Raw genomic sequence first — 20,806 nt, 5'->3', positions numbered from 1 at the left:
GCTGTCGGAAGTTTTTAAATTCGAAACTTGAACCCAGCTCCGAATGATCACCGACTCGCCGCATTCTTCATTGACAATCCTCATATTATCGCAACGTAGCGTTGAACGATCAGCTCGAAAAGCGTCGCGGTGGGGATCCGGCGTCGCGACGCCGGCAACTCGGCATGAGTCAAGCGATCCGGGCAGGAGCATCTTACGTTAGTGGCAGTCAGGATCGCGTACCGGTTGGCGGCTAACAATTAAGCGCGTAGGTAAGGTACAGTGCATACCTATTATTAGTTCGGTTGTCGCGTGTGTTCCACGGCCGTCTGATTTTCTGCACTCGGATGGGGCATTTAAATTCCCGCGAACCCCCCCGCAACGCCTCACTTCCGATTGATCAGCTTCCGGTGATCCATTTTCACCCGCGCGTTCACCGCACGGTGTTCGAGTCGCTCTACACTGATAATAATATTACCGGGACGCAAAAAATCCTCAAAAGCTCGGAATCAAGCTCTTTGCTACGCAAAAGCGACTTTGGGTTTTGTTTTATCTCTTCGAATGAATTACGAGCGATCGTAAGCCCCGCCGTAAAGAGGAAGAGAGAGAGAGAGAGAGAGAGAGAGAGAGGAGCGCCTGCGCGATGCCGATTTACTTTGCCAGCAGCGAGTTTTGAATTCGTATACATAATAATTAGTTTCTTAGCCGTTTACCGATACATTTCATTACACGTAATTGCCAAGTGACTTGTGTTTACCAGCTGTCGCTGTTTCGCTAATTTGAACATGCCGTTTAGAACCGGTTTACGCAATTTGCATTTTATTTTTACACATTATCGGTCTCCTTTGTTTATTGCTATGATCCGTCACAGGTTTCGCGCTCTCGGACAGTGAAACGGTGACACAATACTTCTCACCATTGACATTCGGGATTATGTCAGGCCAATCAGTTGCATGCGAACTGACATTGCTTGCATTCCAAACGTCTGGTAGTCGAAGGCTGTCGAAATTTTCACTGTAAATTCGACCGCAGCTTTCCGTTGTACCGAATGAAAATATGTACTTTCAGTAAAATCGGTTGCTTTACCTTTCACGATCTTACTTGCTGAATGTATGTCGGTTGCATTACGAATAATTGATCGTCTGCTCTACGTACAACGTATAAAATGATCCATTATTATCGCACGCTTCGGGTCAACTGTATGCCATATTATTGAACGATTATTTTTCTTTTTATCGTCATCTTACGTTCCATAGCGGGTATGTGTACCAAAAGAAATTTCTAATTGCGGTTACGATTTTTTACCGTAAACAAATAATACGATTATGGGTACAATATCAAAGTAAATGTTCTAACTTTAACCAGAAAATCTAGTATGTGCAACTATTTTTTATTTGATTATGTTGCAACTTTTGCGACAATTTTTGATGTTGGTGCAACAATAAATATATATATATATAAATATATTTGTCATTTCTGTGGCGCAATTCGACTTATTTAACTCGGAAGCTCATGAACGCTTAAAATTAGTTTGAAAATGTAATTCTCGGTGTTTGTTAAAAGTCGTCTCTAATTTAGTTTTCGGGACAAAATTTCCACGAGGAATTGTAACGTCACTATTTTTGTAGTAATTGTCAATTCCTTGATAAGAATCCCTCCTCGGCCATTTAACGCGTGTTTCACCATCCATACCGAAGATCTGATTGCGATAGCAGGAGAACAGATTTATTTTCCGATCGAAAACATCGAAGTATATAGTTTTTAGTAATTGGTGATATACTTGCTAGAAAGTGGAAAATAGGTTAGATACTAATATAGAAACAGTAAGCACTACTCGGTAATTTACCTTTTACAAACTACGCAAATAACTTCGTACATTAGCGTACCGATAAGAGTGTGAATAACGTTATAGAAAGTGGACGAGAACTTCGTTTAATTGATCAGCTTAGTTCAAATCCGAGTTTCTCAATGCTTTCCAAGTAGCATGCACTGCTATGTAAATTTAGTTCGTATAGAAATAATAATAGGCATATTGTAAAATTATGCACGATCAATTACCTACGAAGTAAAAAATACACCGTGCTTTTATCCACCTCGCAAATGAATTTATTTCACATTTCCAGCAGCCTGTCGATTCTGAATTCAAACACAATTACCAACAGGGGTGAATATTCGAAAAAAAAAAAAAAAAAATGACAACTCTTAGACGCGGCACTCGACGGATGTGGAATCTGATGGAGAATGGGAAAATAATTCGTGACTCGTCGTCAAGGTCCATGTCGACGGAACCGAGGAGGACGAGGATTCAGGAGGGAAAAAACGGTGAAAAAATTTTTAAATCCCCCTTCAACAACATAAATTATCCAACGATGCCGCTGCACGAATTTGTATGGGAAAACACGGGAAAATGGGGAGACAAAGTAGCCCTGGTGAGTGAATATAATTGTTCATAAGCGACGTGTTCACGGAGAAAAATTTCATTTGTTACAGTAACTAGAAAAATTCAGTAGAAAAGGTATCGTTAAAAAAACTGTTCGAATATTGTTGGAATTACGAACAACGAGGTACGCCTAACAATTTTGCGCTATCGTCGATCCTTTTTTGATTATTGCAAAGCAAAATCAGTTTCTGAGGTTTACTCTACTTTTTTTAGTTAAATAAGGCTTTAACGTCAATTTATTGTTGCACAAGCAACAGTTACAAGAAAATATAGCAACAATGATCGTAATGATAAAGAATAGTAACGGATACTAGACTTTCCGGTAACAGCTAGAAAACTAATTTTAATTTTCTACCTAGAACTATATTTTTCGATTGTGGTAAAAAATGGATATACTTAAGGACCGAGCGGTAACCCGAACTAAAAATTTCTCTCAGTGCTGATTTCGAAATGATAGATTTATTCAAGGAATCTAATCAATCATGCAAGTCGGTAAACATGAATTTATTAAATTTTTTTGTATCGTTTTTTAAAAAACAACCTGCACAAGCTGCACAAACGAGTATACCGAATGCATAAACTGTGCATTTACCATCCTGGAGTATAATGTATGGGTAACGACCGTGACTGATTTAATTCTCTTGGACTTTATAATGCACAGGTTAAATAACTATTTCGTAACTCAAGTTGTTACGCGTCAGGTATTATACGCATAGGTAGGTAGATATATATGATTTGCATATACGAGTAAAATTATTTATAATATTATACAATGTTATGTATACCGTGGCGGACGAAGGCTTCAAAACACGATAGCTGAAAACAAACTGCATAACATTACATTTTAATGATAATTTTAGACGATACGGAAATTTTAACTGCCGCTGAATGATCAGACTCTACGTACAGTCTTCGTATTGTAACAGATAAGGATGACTGAATTTATTACACCCCAGCAAACGATAACGCAATGCAAATGTATTATACGAGTAGTTCTGCAGAAGCTTGGTAATTTTCTTCTTGTGGAAGTTTGTTTTAATCCGAATCACTACGATTGATTACGTTATGTGTTCTGTTCTTTCGTTTCATGCAATCGCTTTCCGCCAAGATGTATTAAAATATCGCGGATTTAATACTAATACACGAAATTACAAGAATAATTTGTTGCGTTTACCGAATGAATCAAATTTAACGTGTAACGTACATGTTAAAAATTTTGAAACAACGATTATTCAAGTTTGTTTATAAAGTTCAAATTGACCGAAGACACGAGTAATTTTAAAGTTTTATCTCATCATAAAACCGCGACAAAATCGTTATCAAAAATGAAATATCTCAAATTTATCAACGATTTCGCAATAATTCACACAAATAAATGCTGTATACACCGTACAGAAAAAAAATATGTTAAAAAATAAAAACAAACACCGCTAAAACAATATTCTTGGTACAGACACAATTTGCCTGTGTATAAATATAAAAGTAACAACGTCATTCGGAGATTTGATACTTTCGACAATCATGCTTGTAATGATTAAGGCGAAAGTCCAAACAACCAGTTCCAAACTCCAAATTTCAATCCGCAAGTGTGTAGAAATTTATAAGATAAGAACTCGCGATTCACAATCAATTCGTCGATTCCTATATCTGTATAAGTGTTTACTGTCATGTTTTAATTTGGGTTTATAGCCTTACACAAATACGATTAGCACGAATTCCAGGATAAAAAGTAAACACCAAATACGCGATGATAAATCAAATATTCACACCGCCTAGATTTTTCATGGTACAGAACGCTACGTGAATTCTCTTCCGTTCACATGTAGGTGAAAATTTTTCATTTACCAATTCAGCGAATAACTCATTACACGATAATTCATTTATGCAATATACCTACGCATAAAATATGAATGTGACTGTAATTAGGTTAATACACATTTTTTTTTTTTTTTTGTTTTTTCAATTTACAGAAATGTGGCGTCACTGGACGTCGTTACACGTACGCCGGTGCCAGAGATGCGTCGAATTGGGTTGCAAGAAGCCTTCTAAATATGGGGTTTAAGGCCGGCGACGTCATCGCTCTGGTTCTACCAAACCTGCCCGAAACTGCTATCGCTTTTCTAGGATCAGTTGAAGCCGGACTCATCGTAACTACCGTAAATCCACATTACACAGTTGGTAATCCATTACACTTTTGACCATTTTCTTCCTCAACTATTTCTTGACAACTCAACTAAGTCTTTAATTTATCACGAAATACTAAACGTTACTATGTAATAGTGCACGGAAGATTTTTTTTTTTTTTTATTGTCCGCAGAAGTTATTGCATTATATTATAGAATCTTCCTGTTTTTGACCACGCTATTACAGTCTGTTTTATTACATGCATATATGAATGAGAATTTCCAAACCGCATCCGGGGTTCTACGAAGAAAAACTGTAGCTACGAGAAAGAGAAGGAAATTTATTTTTGTTTGACGCAACGCTTGTGATCAGTTTTTTCTTCTTATTATTGTAAATCTTACGGTTTGTTCAGGGAAAACATCCAAAACTCGTCCAAAATCTCTACTTAACCGTAAAGTCAAATTCGCAGTTAGGCGTCGAAATTATTTCCACCAGGGAAAGACCAGAGTAAAAAGAAGAACAGCAAACAGTTTCAATCAGCAACTATCAAAGTATATCGATAAATTGATCGTGTCTAAATGTGCCAGCAGATAAATATCTTCATGTCTGCACGGCATGCATCGCAGTGGGCTGACATATAACTTAATATTTTTCAGATGAAATAAGAAGGCAGTTGATAAATTCCGGAGCTAAGGGTGTAATCACTAACGCTGAAATAGCGCCTGTGGTACTGAATGCAACCCGCGAAACGCTCCCGTCAAAATCTCCGTTCATTGTAATCGACGACGCGACGTTACCTGTGCCGTCGGAATCGATACCTTTCAAGGTAAGATCGCATTGCTCGTAAGCCAGCCTCTGCGACCTTGCACCTTGCACCTACTTACTTCTCTACACGCACTTAAAATACTCAAATGGAAATTGACTTACGGCTTCAAAGTCCAACGCGTCGGTCGGTTAAGGGGGGAGCCTGCTTTAGAGGTTTCACAAAATCGATTCTTTCAAGAATTTTTTTGGGAAGGAAAGAAATATCCGATTGAAACGAAACTTTCAGGTTTTATTGTTATATATTTCAGCGGTCTTCTCAAATTTTTTCATCAAGATATATGTCATATTATGCCTGGTACAAGCATTTCACCGAGGCGTCTCGAGTGTGCATTTGTCGTGCGGCGGGACAGGTGCAGGTCGCAATTTCCGTCTGAAATGAAGAACCCAAAAATATTTTTACTTCTCAATAGTATAGCTTCTAGTTGAACCAAGAAAATACAACAAAAAGTGAAAAATTCAACAACTTTTCGCAAATTAAAAAAAAAATTCACTTTAGATTGTTTAAAAAGTGGGTTAATCTTAACTTTCTTAGGGTTTTTGAGGTTCAACTAGAAGAGAATTTAATCCCGAGTACAATGCAATTTGTCTCGTTTCGATAGGACGTTTAGTTTTTTCCGTATCTTTCCCGCCAATTAGGAAAAATCGTAAACATGAAAAACCGAGAAATCATGCGTCCAAGTTTTCGTATATAAAAAGTCGTCATTTTCTTGAACTTACCGCATTAATATGCTAATCAGCGATTCCTGGTCCATAGAGTTGCCCTTCAGACTCTTCAAAAAACTGGTTGAAAACTTCAAAAAATCGCTCGTATACCTGCTCGACGCTTGCTCACTATTTCTTCTGTAACTCCGAAAATATTTCGAATTTGCGTCTGAAATTTTAGGGACACATTCTTGGATAGTTTGGGAAGACATTTATGCAAAAAAAAAAAATAGATTTTTTGAAGCCTCTGAAGCAGGCTCCCCCCTTAAACTAATTCGAGAATTACAAAGCAGCTACCGAGTGTGTTGTTGGATTTCAAGCAACGTACGTATTACGAGATTGCGTATCTCGCACGGCGTACGATAAGCGCGTGTAAATGAATGGATATCTTTGTACACAATTCACACTTGTCATAACAACAGAGATAACGAATGTTTTCTGATCGCATGATTTCATCTAATCTGATTGTTGTTAGCTCAGCGTATGTAATCATCCAAAGTATACGATGTGGACGGTTGAATCGTTTTTACTTAGATCAGTAATTTGTCACAGATGTTTGATGAATTTCAGTTTAATTATGGCTTGATTAATTATCAACAGAGTAACTCGCGAATAATTTACTTATCGTAAGTATGTCGAATTCTTATTGCTCTTTTCTTTTGTTTTTCATAAATTGTCAAAATATTAACGAGAAATTTTCGTACGAATCCGTGTCATTCAAGGCGACATCCGGTATACTTATTATATCCTCAGTGTGATGTTAAAACGAGAACATCGAATACTTCTTTTCCGATAACACGTACGCGTAATTTTACATACCGCGAATAACTTGGATACAGAATTTCATGCAATTGAATTAGTGAAGATATTACAAATTTTTACACTTGGTTGTAAAATTTTCAAGCGTATTATTTTGAAAATATAGACACTGATCAACAAATCTTACCCAATTTATGACCAATTTTATTTTCTACAAGTTATGGGAAACTCCGATGTTACTTTGAACGTGAAATTTCTCATAATTCATCTGTTATTTCACCGAAGGATCTCATCGATAGAGGAAAGTCATTGCCGCCAGTGCCAAACCATCCATGGAATTTTGACGACGTAGTCGTTTTACCGTACTCCAGCGGTACGACAGGCCTTTCCAAAGGCGTAATGTTGTCCCATAAAAATTTGATCGCCAACATACAACAAGTGAAGGCTAGTACTGACGATAACGTGTGGAAAGAAACTACCGGTAAGTGACAATCGGCGTGAAACAAGTAACGCGCGTGACTTTCACAACCTGAAATATGAGCTTCCAAGTTTTCATCGAACGTTGAATTATAACGAGAACACTCTTGCCATCATTTTGTTGGGCATGAAACAAAGCTGAGTAATTGATCAGTGCCGGGAGCGATTTTACCCCGCAAATACAAACGCAAGCGTGCGAAACAGACGCCATATTGGTTTTTCTACGGGCTCAAACTTGCATGCCAATTGTATGGTAAAACAATTTTCGTGAAATTAGCCAGGTGTTCAGCAGGTCTTCGTACTTTATGTGGAATAGTTGTATCTTGGAATTAAAATCGTCTATACAGGCATAATATTCCGCACAACTTTCAACGGGGAAATCACGCCTCTGTCTATTCTGTAAATTTGTTATTGATAATTCCACAGTAAAAAAAGGTTAAAATGAGATTAATTGCCAAGGTATTAACGAATTACCCCTTTAAAGAGTCATCTTGTAATTTTTAATCATTCTCGGAGTAATTGTATTTCAAGTCTACGCAAATCTCTGGATTGTAAAGTGACTCGCCTTTTCAGAGACTCATCAGGAAATCGCGCCATTGTTACTCCCTACTTTTCACATATACGGAATGAACGCTGTAATGCTGCCAAATTTGAAACTGGGAGTACAATTAATCACTCTCCCGAAATTCACGCCGCAAGGGTTCATAGACGTTTTTGAACAAAACAAGGTAAGCAAGCACTTTATCCTTTGAAAAAAAAAAAAAGGATCCCAGTGTCTCGCCGTCTTTACACCGCACTCGACATCCATGCGATTCAGGTTACATGTTTCTTCCTCGTGCCTCCGCTGCTTCTGTTTCTGGCCACAGCCCCGATGGTTGCAAAGAAACACATCGAATCAATTCACGCGATGACGAGCGGCGCTGCTCCTCTTGCCGGTACCGACGTTGAGAGGTTTTATCATCGATTCGGCATTGACGAAACGAAACTGCAGTTCATCCAAGGTGAAGATTACTGATTCTAAAGAAAAATCATCGGACAATATCTTCGTCACATCTGGCTTCCTTATATCGAACCGCGTTCTTCTTTCCTGTCATTCAGGTTACGGACTCACGGAAAGCTCACCGGTTACGTTTTTGCAAACACTCAAGTCGAAAAAATACGCCAGCATCGGGAACCCGATCTGCGACACCGAAGCTCGGCTGATTGACCTGTCGACCCAGGAGGACATCGTAACCCCCGGAAAAACTGGGGAACTTTGGGTCCGCGGTGACCACGTGATGAAGGGTTACTACAACAACGAGGAGGCAACTAAGAACACCCTTACACCGGACGGATGGCTGAAAACAGGGGACATCGCCTACTTCGATGAGGAACTCGACTTTTATATCACCGATAGACTGAAAGAACTCATCAAGGTCAAAGGCTTCCAGGTAATTCACTTACGAAGCGATGGGTGGGTTACAGAAAAGACAGTGGCTCAAAAATTCAATTACTTTTAAACTGACAAGAAGTGCTAACAAAATGATAACTATTATAAAAAAATCAGAACATTCATATTCAGTCATCCGGCAATCAGTGAAATATGAGTTGATTGTGTACTAATACTCGGTGGGTGGGGCAGGGACAATTCTAACAATTTCAACTCATTTTTCCTCGTCAGGTTCCACCAGCGGAACTTGAAGCTTTGCTCAGAACGCACCCGGACATTGAGGAAGCCGCTGTTATCGGTATTCCGGACGAACGAAGCGGAGAATTACCGAGGGCGTTTGTCCTGCTCAAAAAAGATAAAACACTCAAAGAAAAGGATGTGCAAGACTTTGTCAAGGGAAAAGTTTCCGAGTATAAGGAACTGAAAGGTCTTAACATCTTTCATGTCAATGTTACCTGCGCACACTGACAAACGCACACATGTGATATTTTGCGTAATTATTTTCCATAATTCATTTTTTCAGGCGGTGTCATCTTCGTTGATACCATACCAAAAAATCCTTCCGGAAAGATTTTAAGGAGAGTATTGAAGGAGCAATATGCGAAATGAGAAACGATTCGAGCTTTGACTCTAAATTATTCCTCCCAGATGACGAAACGTTCCTGAATCGTACAGCTGCTGCAAACGAGTCATCGACTCTGATATTATAATTAGAAGTATGTTCGACTCACGATTCGATACGTGTAAATATATTTATACTATAGTTATAAATAATTGTTTATAACAGAATATCGACGACTGCATATATTCATGTGCAATTGATTGCGCAGTTATTTTTATATTGCCTGGATTTGTATATATTGATCATTTTTTCCGTGTAAATTTAAAGGGGTTATTATTGAGTTGAGATATTATGTATATATACGCAAGTTTTCGAACAGTTGCGGGGGTTGTTCGCCCAAGTGTTAAGGTTGCAGAATGGCAAACGCACAGTTGGCACATTTTACTGGTTATTATATTAGTAAAATTATATAATTTATAACAAACGCCTTGAGTTCTTTTCTCTTTACCTTGCCGGAAATTTTTATAAAATGCAAAAAACTGAATAACGCATTATCGTATATTTTCAGTCACATTCTCTACACAACGTCACATTACGTATAAATTAATGATAAAAAATTGATGCGTGAAATAATAGCTCAAAAATTCTTGTCAAAGAATTGCTAAAAAGTACTTACTATTATTGAACAGTGCACAATACATCAATCCAAATTTTTCATGCGGAAAGTTGTAGTCTTTGAAATTTAATTATCTTATTCAAAGAATCAATAATCATTTCAATATTCTTCTGTCAATATATACTTCGAAATTACTTCTAACCGTATTGAATCTTGCGTCAATGGTTATCATATTTTATAGGTATATAATAATTTGTTACCCCTTAAATGAATGTAATAAAAACTAATGTTAGTAGTTTATAAAATTTCTATGCGAAATTTTCTTACTTCTGCAGTTGCGGGTACAGATGTATCTTGGACTGTTCAAAGCCGTACTGAAGCCAAGCTATTATCGGCCATTTCTTTATCAGCAGGAAATTAAAGTTTATTAAAAAATTGTAATACGCACGAACAAAGATACCGATGCCGGGAGTTCCTGAAAGCGATAAAATGATAATTATGCAAAACCACAAACCTCGATGCAATGAGAAACGTAACATTGTGTGACAAAGTACATCTATGTACGAGTAAGTGATTTTATGAACCAGTGAAGAAACGTTTCAATTTACGTCAATAGAATCTTTACAGCCACTCGACACTCGTCATTTCAACTGCTGCGATCACTTGTAAGGTGTTTATTTTCTTTCTATGTCATTAAAATTAAGGGAGGATTTGCTTTCTCCAAGCATAAAATAATGTCTTATTTGAGAATTTTTCCTGACGAAACTATACGGTCGATTAAATTCGAGCTTTCCACATATATTTGTTATGTATTCAGGTGATTACACAATATTTTCTAATAATACATAACAAATGCATGTGCAAAGCTCGAATTTAATCGACGAAAAATGCTGAAATAAAGCGTTATTTTCAGCCGTGTAAAAGCAAAGTCCACCTTAACGCAGTTGGACTTTGGCTAATTATCGCATTCGTCAAAGGCGTGAACGAATCGAATTCATGTTTGGCAATTTTGTATAACATGTTTCTGAACGTTGCGAATAATTGAATTTCGTCATTAATTCCAGGCAATTATAATTACCACACAGTTTGTGAGATGCTTCGCGGTATTTGAGTACCAGCCAGCTATACGTGCTCAGAGGTTTTGTATCTGAAAAAACATTAAGGCGATTAGATAATCACCCCCTGTCTCGGAGTATAAACCTGGTGATAAAATAACACAGAAATGATAACCCACATGGCACTCTGTTCAACTTGTAACTGAAAGCAAAAATGGCCCCGGTATCTATGCTCATGTCGATGCTCCACATCCCATCCAGCAGCGCTGTCGCCATGTCGACAAAATTCGGAGGAACTTCTTCGAAGTACTTGCCGAATACCTCGGCTTGCAATCTTCTACACAATGCCGTAGTTTCAGCTTCGTTCTTCCGACAAATGTTCAATCTGCAGCACGAGTCATACATGTTAATATAAAATGATAAAAATAAGTTTGGGTGTTTTTGAGATGGTTTTAAAAAATCACGGGTTAAAGACTAGTGATTAAAATAATTTGAAAATTTTCTTTTGCAGTTTTTCAAGGGACGTACTAGCGTAGGAAAAATCCTTGGTGAAAATAAAAAATATCACGATCAACCGTTTACCGACGTCAAGTGGAATGCCCCATATTTATCGGTGCGTGCATTCTTTCCATGCAATTGAATTGGTTTCTCAGTTACACGTATAGGAATGACAGTTTACCGATCTGAAATGCCAAGCATATGTCCAACGACTCTCAACACGTGGTTGATTCCCTCTCGCTGATCCTTGGTGTTTGTCAGACCCAAACATTCCGGTTCGAGCAGAACGTAGCCGATCAGACCATACTGAGTGAGCGCCATGTCCCGATGAGTGATTCCCCCGATTCCATCCCGGAGGGCTCGTCGATTTGCGAGGCAATGCTTCCAGCGAACTGTATTCGTTGACTTGAACCAACTGGGCCAGATTCGGATAACCCGAGGTCAGACGTGATTGAGCTTACGGTTATTCCGCTACTTGTAGCAACTGATACTTAACGCAAGGTAACGAAGTCCAGCTCCGTTCACTTACTCCGAATCAATAACGTTCGAATCCGCCATGTACCACGCTCGAGCATGCAAACTTGTTTCGAGATATCTTTTGAACGCTGCGCATGCCGTTCCACTCTTTTTGGTATAGATGAGAACCTGCAATGAAGCGCAATCGGACGATTTCAAGAATACAACCGAAGAGTAACGACGATACTGAAAGGGGCGGTATCGGCACGAACGCATTTCACCTTTCTTCTCAAGTTACAAGTTACATCGCGGAATGCTTCATAAATACTATAATACCGACCTTCAAGATCGAAGGAACAGCCAGCACAGCTACAAGACCACATATGATCGCAGTGGTTAATCCAAGGCTGTTGGAACGGTAGTAATCTTGCCCTCTGCGATGTCAAACGGAACTTAGATCATCGAACCAAATTTCCAAATCATCACTAACCCAACATTGAAACTCGAGCTTAACACTTACGCTTTGTACAATTTTGCATCATACCACTCGGGAAGATCCGCTGGAGTAACTTGCTCAGACTCATCGTAGTCGATGGTGTCTTCGTCGGCTACAAGTATCCTGAAATGCTGATCCACGGTCGCAGGTTGGACTGTGAAATGCATCCCATGGTGACAAGTATGTGTTAAAGTAGTTTTCTTAAATCACCCATGTCCGTGCATGGTTTTTTAATTGACAGTGATACGCGATAAGCATCTCACAATTGAAATTACATTAAACTTGAAAAGTGATGTGGAACGCAATTTTCTTCGATATGAGAACTGTATACATACCATCGTCAATGTGCTTTTCCTTGGACCGCATCTTGTCCCGCCTAACTGCAGAGTACTTATGCAGGACACGTTTATCGACTCTCACCTTATATTCAACGACAGAGCGCCAATTGAATCCCCACTGGGAATTAAATTCATAGCTTGACGAGATGGCGATCGAACTGCGCAAGTCAAGATCTTGAATTTTGTTTTGATATATCTTGCGACCTTGCGCTGAGAGGAGAGTTTATTTACTGTTAACAAACGTATGTATGAATACAGCAAAATAGATGTTTTGCTAATCTAATCCTAACCTAATCTAAGCATCTCTAAATTGAATAAAAATAGATTTGTCCAAGTATGTTTTAACAGATGTTCGTCAGCGATTACATTTTCGCGTTCTAATCGCAATATAACGTAAGATTTCTTTAATGTTTCTCAGATAATTTATGAGTATCCGGTCAACGAGCAAAATAAGCCCGCAAACATTACGATCATATAAAAAATATAAGGTTGAAAATCGTCTTGAACGATCTTGATAGTTATAGAATCATTTTTTAAATTATTGGATCACATAACATTTCTGGGGGTTTTTGAAATGAGGTTTCTCCTTTTTTCTAATTTTTCATACTTTAACTTACAGTTAATTCGTCCTTGAGAGGTAAAAGTCCTATCTAACGCGTACCTGATAATTATATACTCTCTACGATGACAACAAATGCGTGACTGTTGCACATTATAAATTGGTTTTAAGATCTTAATCAACCGGATCACAGAATTTCTGATGTCCCGATGCCCGCAGTGATAACGACGTGGAATGAGGATATCAGAAAAACATAATGACCATCTTAAAAACAGATTAATACTGATTGAAATCGGGATCATTATTCTTCATTACGGAACCGCGATACATTAGCGATTACAATTGTAAACTAAATGTAGACTGACATCCATTTCTGAAAAACATTGTATAATCAATTGAGGTTGAACGGAAATTTAAAAGTTTAAGAAATCGCGAATCATTTTCATGTTCCGAAATGTGCTTATGTATGCGCTACTGACCATCTGTATAAAAAATAGCATATTCACAAGCTATGAAATTTTGGATTGGAAGAAATCGATGACTCGAAATGCGTTTCGGTTAAACAATTTTTGTGTCCGGCTCAAATACTCGGTAGAAGAGATTGTTTCGATAATGTGCTTCGGGCTACTTCGTATTGCATCGTCGTACCGTCCGCGTGATTTAGCACATTTTTACCTTCTTTTTGCGTGAGTAATTATTTGAACAAAAACGCAGACACATCTGTCGTAACAGTCACGCCCTTGGAAATAATTGCGCATCTGTTGAAAATTCCTTTCAGAATAAAATCAACGTTGTCCGTATATTTGAAGCGTAAATCTGAATGTGAGTAGTTTCAAGGAAAAGAAGAAAAAAATACACGGGTAAAAGTATAAGGTGTACTGTAATTATTGGTAAAAAAACATGGAATATTTCTTATTTCTTATTGAAGTTTTTTAATACCCCGTAGCTTGCACAAATACAGCGACATTAATTTACTGTTATCACATTTTTTCGCGTGAAAGATCCGCGAGTTATTTACAACTATGCCGACACGATAATTTGATAGTCGTCTTGTCAGCGTAATACGAAAATGTTGTTATAACTAAAAGCATCTTTTAAATTCGCTATCGGTTGATACCAATCAAACTGAAGTCAGTCAAGTGAAGATTAAAGAATCAAAGAAAAACAAGTCAAGACTTTGAATTGAAAGATGTTGCAATACTTATCCCACCAATATTCTACGAATGCGATGTGAAATTACTCACTAAACACTTTCGAACGTCACGTTACATTTCGCTAATAACTTTCTTCACCCTCAAATCCCATTGCTCACTTACACATCATTACTATTTGGAGGGCTGTCTCCTTTTTCTTTGAAACTGGTTCGGTTAAAATAATATCACGGTTAAAGAAACATACATGAAACGTGACACGTCATAGCTATTTGAATTTTGGATAGGGATTTATCTTAGATTCTTCTTTTCCGTACCGAATCCATGCAACGACTGGGAAGTTTAGTGTCATCCAGTACTGGAATGCTAGCAAGTGTTTGAAGTACACACGCAATACAGGGCCGAAGATGGATGAGCCTGGAAATGAGAAATTCAGAGTGACGGTGAATCGAAAATAAGAATTGCGCACTACGTGTGATTTAAACGTATTCCATCATTCTATCTGACTTCTTAATAACAATTACCAAGAAGTGTGTAAATAAGTTCACGATACTTCAGATTGAGCCAGCTCCACGTGCTCAGAGGTTTGTGATCTGTAAGAGAAACGTTAAAGTTATAACCAATTGCAGATTTCGATATGGTGAATGCGTCAAGGCAATGGGTAAAAATATACACCCACATGTCAACCCATTCAAACGGTAAGCCACGGCGAAAACTGTATCCGTGTTTAAGGTCGTGTCGATGACCCACAATCCGTCAACCATTACCTCCGCCATGTGCAAAAAATTTGGCGGTAGCTCTTTGAAGTATTTTGCAAATACTTCGGTTCGCAATCTTCTGCACAATTGGGTAGTTTCGGCTTCGGTTTTGCGACAAATGTTCAATCTGAAACCAAAAGCGAACCGGATTTGTGACAGTTTCGTTCAGGCAGTAAAATTCAGACGCGTGAAAAATGGCCACGCGAGATTTACAGTCGTCGATAATAATTCATTGTTTAAACTTTTACAGGCGTAATGAGAATTACTTACCGATCCGAAATGCCGAGCATGTGCCCGAGGACTCGCCAAAAGTGATTGATTCCTTCTCGTTCCTCCGGAGCGTTGGTCAGGCCCAGATATTCTGGCTCGATCAGAACGTAACCCAAGAACCCGAACTGAGTGTACGCCATGTCACGTTGCATGATTCCTCCAAATCCATCTCGAGAAGATCGTCGACTTGAGATCATGTGCTTCCATCGAACCACGTTAAGTGACCGGAACCAGCTACAACCGATCGCAAAACTCGAAGGTTAGGTATTACTCACTTGCACGATAACATTTTTCGTTCTCTAAATGTTATGTTACAAATTACTTCTTCGGAAGAACCAAAGAATGATTTTTAAGCAAAGTGCCCTCCCTTCTGCCTCTAAATGTATAATTATTATTATTAAATTATTCAACTTGGGTACAATCAAAATATTTTTTATTTTTTTTTTTGCACAATCAACCTCACCGGGTATGCTAACACCGATTTGAACTTAAGGATATGGAAGCGAAGGTCAATCTACTCACTCCGAACCCTTGGTCGTAGCATCGTCCATGTACCAAGCACGACTGTGTAAAATTGTTTCGAAATATCTTTTGAATGCTGTGCATGACGTTCCACTTTGTTTAGTGTAAATGAGAACCTGAAAGTAGGAGATTTCGCATATTGTACAGTGAAGCATTGACGTAGTATATATCGGGTAGACTATCGAAAAAGTGAGTGATTGTTTGGAAGCTATACCTTGACTATTAATGGTTCGATTCGACGAGAGTGTATTTTATTCACGTTTGAATACTTTTGCTTGTAAAAATCAATTGATACTAAGCATTTTGCTCGATGACATGTTTTTGCGGCACTCACGATGTCTCGAGTATGCCTAAAAGATTCGCTTCAAATTTGGAGAAAGTGTTCTCGGATGGTATCCTCTTTACCAGGATTCCACTTACTTCACAGCCATTATAACTTTTTTGGCTAAGCAAAAGATATTTTATATCTTATACGTGAAATAGAATTTCAAATTCGAACGGTGGTCATTTTGTTAGGAGAACGAAGAATTCGACGTGAATCGGTGGAGCCGTTTTTGAAAAATTTCGGGCACGCACGTGTCACCGAGTAAAATGGCTTAAGTTATTGTCAATAACAATGGTTCGTATCAACTGGTTGCGATGATACAAGTATCCAAATAAAGCTTGCAGTTGTCGAAGTATAAATTCCCAAAAATCACCCATTTTTTCCGTGATCCGTCATCAGGAGGTGTTTTTGACTGACTTTTAGAATCGTTGGAATCGACAGTACCGATATCAGTCCAGCCAGGCTAGCTGCGGTTAATCCGACCATATTAGAGTCGTAGTAATCTTTACCTCTGTAATTTCGAACGTAAAAATGTGTAAATCAAAACCGTCCGACTTGCCTCAAAGTTAGACTTAACTTAAACTTACGCCTTGAATAACTTTTCATCGTACCACTCGGGGAAATCTGTCGGTGTTAGGTCTTCCGACGGATCGTAGTCGATTGTTTCTTCGTCGTTGATTAATGCATCAAAATGTTTATCCACCGTGGCAGGTTGGACTATAAAGCACAAGCACACGTTAAATTCATGTTGTAAACTCATTTACCGAACACTCTGACTTTGAACAAACGATGATTAGCTAAAAACACGAGTCATCCGATATTGTGAAACTGTCTGACTTTCTTAATAACAGGCATTCCGATCACGCAGCATGTTATACAATCACAAAGATGAAAAAAAATGTTTTGCCCAAGTATTTGACTCTGATATTACAAGAAACGTTTCACATCACGTGAATAGTATCTAGGGGAATTGCTAAAAGCCAGAATCAAACTTCGAATCATGATTAAATATTAATTTTTTCCACCCTCTCGGCGACGTTTTCAAAACCCGTTCGTCAAAAACGTGTATCTGGGCAAGGAAAGAAGATTTTTCGGATTTTCAAACCCGCAACGAAAAAAGGCTTAGCCTACTAATTTTGGGGAAAAGAAAGTTTTTAAAAACTTGTCAACGCGTTCGGATTTTATTCCCGTTTCGAGGTAATCCGGGTTTTTTAGTCCGCCCTGCAGAGTGCATAAAAAAATGCTTCGCCTGCTGTATTTCGCGATTAATTTAACTCCACTCACCGTCGTCTATGTGTTCCCGTTTCGCACGCATCGTAATGTCCTTGGCCACACGCGCTGAAGACGAGTTGAGGTTGTTTCAAGAGTTAGACGATCCTCTCGAGACGCTGACTTAGCCCATCAATTTTCTTGTAGTTATATATATATATCGTGAACCGGTTACGTTGCGTAACGTTCTATTGCGCAATTTGATGCGATGTGTATCTCTCGCTAGCTATAAACACGTGAAAATACATGTGCGTAACTTCACGATACATCGGTACTCGATCTAAATTGAACCGTGGTTACGATATGGTCGATAGGTGATCTAAGTATGAAAAAAATGAAATCGATGTTACTTCTGAAAGATTCAGGTAGGCCTTTGAACAGTATTTTCTAATCGAGACTGGACAAAACAAAATACTTCTTATCGCGCATTCTCGCTGGAGATAACATTTCGCGATTCCGTTGAAGGTCGTGGAATTTCGGAAAGAATCTTGCGTCACGGTGCGTCCGATCAATAGGAAGTGTTACGTGAACCATAAGATACGTCAAATCTACAGTCCCATGTGCAAAAACAATTTTATTTCTTTTTGAAATTTTTGTCTGCAGATATTCGCGCCTCTTTATCAGACTTCGAACTTTCATGAGAGTATTTGATTTTTATTATCCATTGCGATCTGTCCCTTTGTTAGAATTCCTTCAAATGATCGAAACTAGGTCTAGGTGAAAATGGAAACACTTGTTCTGGTTGCATTAAAAAAATCAGTCCACCCTTCAAAATGTATATTAATTTACAGTAAACGTTGCACAATTCCAAGGCACTATCATAAGAAACAAATTATTAAAATATCTATTTTTAATTTTTACCACATTCTTATAGCCTGAAACGTTGAATTTGATTTACGAACAAGGTTTTACTAAATTTCAAAAAACTGACCGAGTTCACACTTCTTTCTTCTTATGTGGTTCTGTCAAAACCAAATATTTCAAAATGGCAGGCATCGAATCTCAAAATCTATTCATCCAATTGACTTGAAACTTGAACAGATCCTTGATTATACATTTTCTATCGAATGATCGGATGATTAAACGAAAATTTTCATTAACTTGTTAATAGCAAACGATGAAGGTATTTTTTTGCGCCGATAATCAAACTCTTTTCTCACCAATTCCCCATTTTCCCAATTTGAAAATTAGAAAAAAAAAAAAACACGTCCATTCGATAGAAAATATTACAATCAAAGATCTGTCCAAATTCCAAGTCAAACCGACGAATAGATTTCACGATTCACGTCGCAGCCGAATAAACTTTGTGAATCAACAATAACCCCGTTGTCAATTGATATTTATTAATGAAAAATAAACTGAAACTTCATAAAACCTTGCACCAATTGTATATAAAAATCCGATGTTGTTCCTCTGATACCCGTCGGAGAAAAAAGTTTTCAAAATCGACATATTTTTCGTACCAGCCTTTATGATAGTGCTTTAAGTCTTGGGCAAAACACGTGGGAGAGAACTTCTTACTTGGCCGGAATCACTGACAGCACTGAACGTATGTTCTCTAAATCGCAACTTGTACTTACACGTCCAATAAAACTTGTCGCTGAACTCGCGCGATACATCGTATCCCTCCCCCCCCCCCCCCTCCCCTCCTCAATCCTCCCAACCACAAGCCAATTACTTTGAATACACGGAAACGTGACACGACCACATCCTCTGTGCAGCAAGTCACATCTGTGTAAATTCTCCGGAGTTTTTGATATCTCATGCTTCGTAAGTATTGCGCTTGACGTAATGCCTGCATACCTTCGGAATACTGCAAGATCGTTGCAACCACAGTTTACGGGTATAAAAATCATTGAATTATTTATCGATATGCGCGTAATATGCTCCATGATATGTAATTGTTTCAGTGAAACGTCGAGGGATACGGAAATTACGAATAAGTATCCTTGCTGACTCAGGAAGCAAAAAGTGACCCAGTTTTCTTTATATTGTATACCTATTTGGAACTCTTGGATAACTGACGCGTGATTTTGTTTCGGTTATTTTATTTCGGCGGTATAATTTTTTACGGCAAGAATGTAATTGCTCCCACGAGTTGCGAAAATTTACGAAATGAAACATGCGGTAACGTCCTCCAGCAGTTGAACCGGTTCTCTCAACTTTCCTTTCTACAATCAATGGCGATATTTTACACGCTTAAAATATGTAGCATCTTTTTTTTTCACCGTAATACCATGGTTTGTGTTATCGGACTTTATTGCAATTTTTTTTTTTTTTTTTTTAAGAATTTTCGGAGATTTCGAAAAACTCGTTTTTAAGAATTTACAAAATTTTGTAAAATGGGTGAACAGTCCTGAATTTTTGGATAGGTTTTCGTAAATGGTTACACGTTACACTGAAGAAATCTTAGAGGCACGGAACGAGCAGTTTCGTTAATTTAAGCGTTAGAAAATTTTGAAAAATCGACTTATTTCAAATCACCGAAGATTAAAGAAAAAAAAAAAAAATTCAGGGGTATTCAGAAAAATCAATAAATTCATTCTATATGAAATTAAAAAAGTTTCACGAGCGATTTATTGCGGAAATTTTTGTCTAAACAATTTATCAATGACTTTTGGGAACTCTTATTGTTCGAAACGAATTATCTTATCAACTTGGTTATGACTGTTTTTTTTTCAGATTTTCATCTGATCGCGAAGTGTTCAATATTCTCACCGAGACTCACTTTTGACCGGGATTATCCGTCCAATAATTAACTTAACACGTGCATGTAATGAATTAACATATTCTCGGATGTTGGAGAAGCTTTTTCCGTTTTCCTAAATCTCGCAGTTCAGCCTCGCAATTTATCTGACAATGAATCCAATTCAAAAATATGAAATACGCGTGCCGAAACGAATACACCCGGTTGCGTGGAAACTGAACGAGAAAGTGATTATTAACAATCTTGCACATATCGTAGATGGTCATAGCCTTGTCCCGCATGGAACTCATTACTTATATAATGCGTAATCCTTGACTACAGATTAACAAAATGTTATCATAACTGTGAGGATGGAAAATTATTCCAAAATGCTGACTCATTGTCAGTGGTATATAGCTTGTGCGTCTTCACCGTGCTTCGAATCTCCATGGAAATCGGTACGTAGTGATGATTCTCATTTTTTACACGTACATGCATCGAAGATCAAAC

The 20,806-nt window shown here is 38.0% G+C and overlaps 3 protein-coding genes and 1 long non-coding RNA gene across 14 annotated transcripts; 2 read left to right on the top strand and 2 right to left on the bottom strand.

The window, feature by feature from the left end:
- Window positions 1-108: 108 nt before the first annotated feature.
- Window positions 109-9,781, top strand: LOC124175881 (4-coumarate--CoA ligase 1-like). Of its 6 annotated transcripts, none has more exons than XM_046556485.1 (10): window positions 109-247; window positions 2,103-2,408; window positions 4,390-4,597; window positions 5,200-5,369; window positions 7,115-7,310; window positions 7,880-8,034; window positions 8,124-8,307; window positions 8,405-8,736; window positions 8,967-9,162; window positions 9,259-9,781. In XM_046556485.1, the coding sequence occupies exons 2-10, from the start codon at window positions 2,172-2,174 to the stop codon at window positions 9,342-9,344; spliced, it is 1,764 nt and encodes a 587-aa protein (XP_046412441.1). In that variant the 5' UTR covers window positions 109-247; window positions 2,103-2,171; the 3' UTR covers window positions 9,345-9,781. The 6 variants fall into 6 exon arrangements, with proteins under 6 accessions (XP_046412441.1, XP_046412443.1, XP_046412439.1 ...); XM_046556487.1 differs by having other exon boundaries at window positions 123-251; window positions 2,103-2,301; XM_046556483.1 differs by having other exon boundaries at window positions 123-251.
- LOC124175886 lies at window positions 9,618-12,905 on the bottom strand. The gene is made up of 8 exons (XM_046556500.1): window positions 12,754-12,905; window positions 12,443-12,572; window positions 12,263-12,356; window positions 11,996-12,111; window positions 11,648-11,881; window positions 11,148-11,353; window positions 10,992-11,060; window positions 9,618-10,388 (listed from the first exon to the last, which is right to left on the bottom strand). The coding sequence occupies exons 1-8, from the start codon at window positions 12,782-12,784 to the stop codon at window positions 10,237-10,239; spliced, it is 1,032 nt and encodes a 343-aa protein (XP_046412456.1). The 5' UTR covers window positions 12,785-12,905; the 3' UTR covers window positions 9,618-10,236.
- On the top strand, window positions 10,383-20,477 carry LOC124175892. The gene is made up of 5 exons (XR_006869264.1): window positions 10,383-10,583; window positions 10,978-11,373; window positions 11,480-12,598; window positions 15,475-15,753; window positions 20,293-20,477. It is a non-coding gene; the product is annotated as an uncharacterized LOC124175892 (long non-coding RNA).
- LOC124175885 lies at window positions 14,177-19,186 on the bottom strand. 6 transcript variants are annotated; one of them, XM_046556493.1, is made up of 9 exons: window positions 19,074-19,186; window positions 17,626-17,836; window positions 16,929-17,058; window positions 16,759-16,852; window positions 16,017-16,132; window positions 15,495-15,728; window positions 15,146-15,351; window positions 14,991-15,059; window positions 14,177-14,883 (listed from the first exon to the last, which is right to left on the bottom strand). In XM_046556493.1, exons 2-9 carry the CDS (start codon window positions 17,654-17,656, stop codon window positions 14,735-14,737), a joined length of 1,029 nt encoding a protein of 342 aa, XP_046412449.1. In that variant the 5' UTR covers window positions 17,657-17,836; window positions 19,074-19,186; the 3' UTR covers window positions 14,177-14,734. The 6 variants fall into 6 exon arrangements, with proteins under 6 accessions (XP_046412449.1, XP_046412451.1, XP_046412452.1 ...); XM_046556495.1 differs by having other exon boundaries at window positions 17,626-18,425; window positions 19,074-19,179; XM_046556496.1 differs by having other exon boundaries at window positions 17,626-17,929; window positions 19,074-19,173.
- Window positions 20,478-20,806: the final 329 nt, after the last annotated feature.

This window comes from Neodiprion fabricii, chromosome 2 (genome assembly GCF_021155785.1).
Source record: "Neodiprion fabricii isolate iyNeoFabr1 chromosome 2, iyNeoFabr1.1, whole genome shotgun sequence".
NCBI lineage: Eukaryota > Metazoa > Arthropoda > Insecta > Hymenoptera > Diprionidae > Neodiprion > Neodiprion fabricii.
This window is presented reverse-complemented; position numbering and strand designations above follow the sequence as displayed.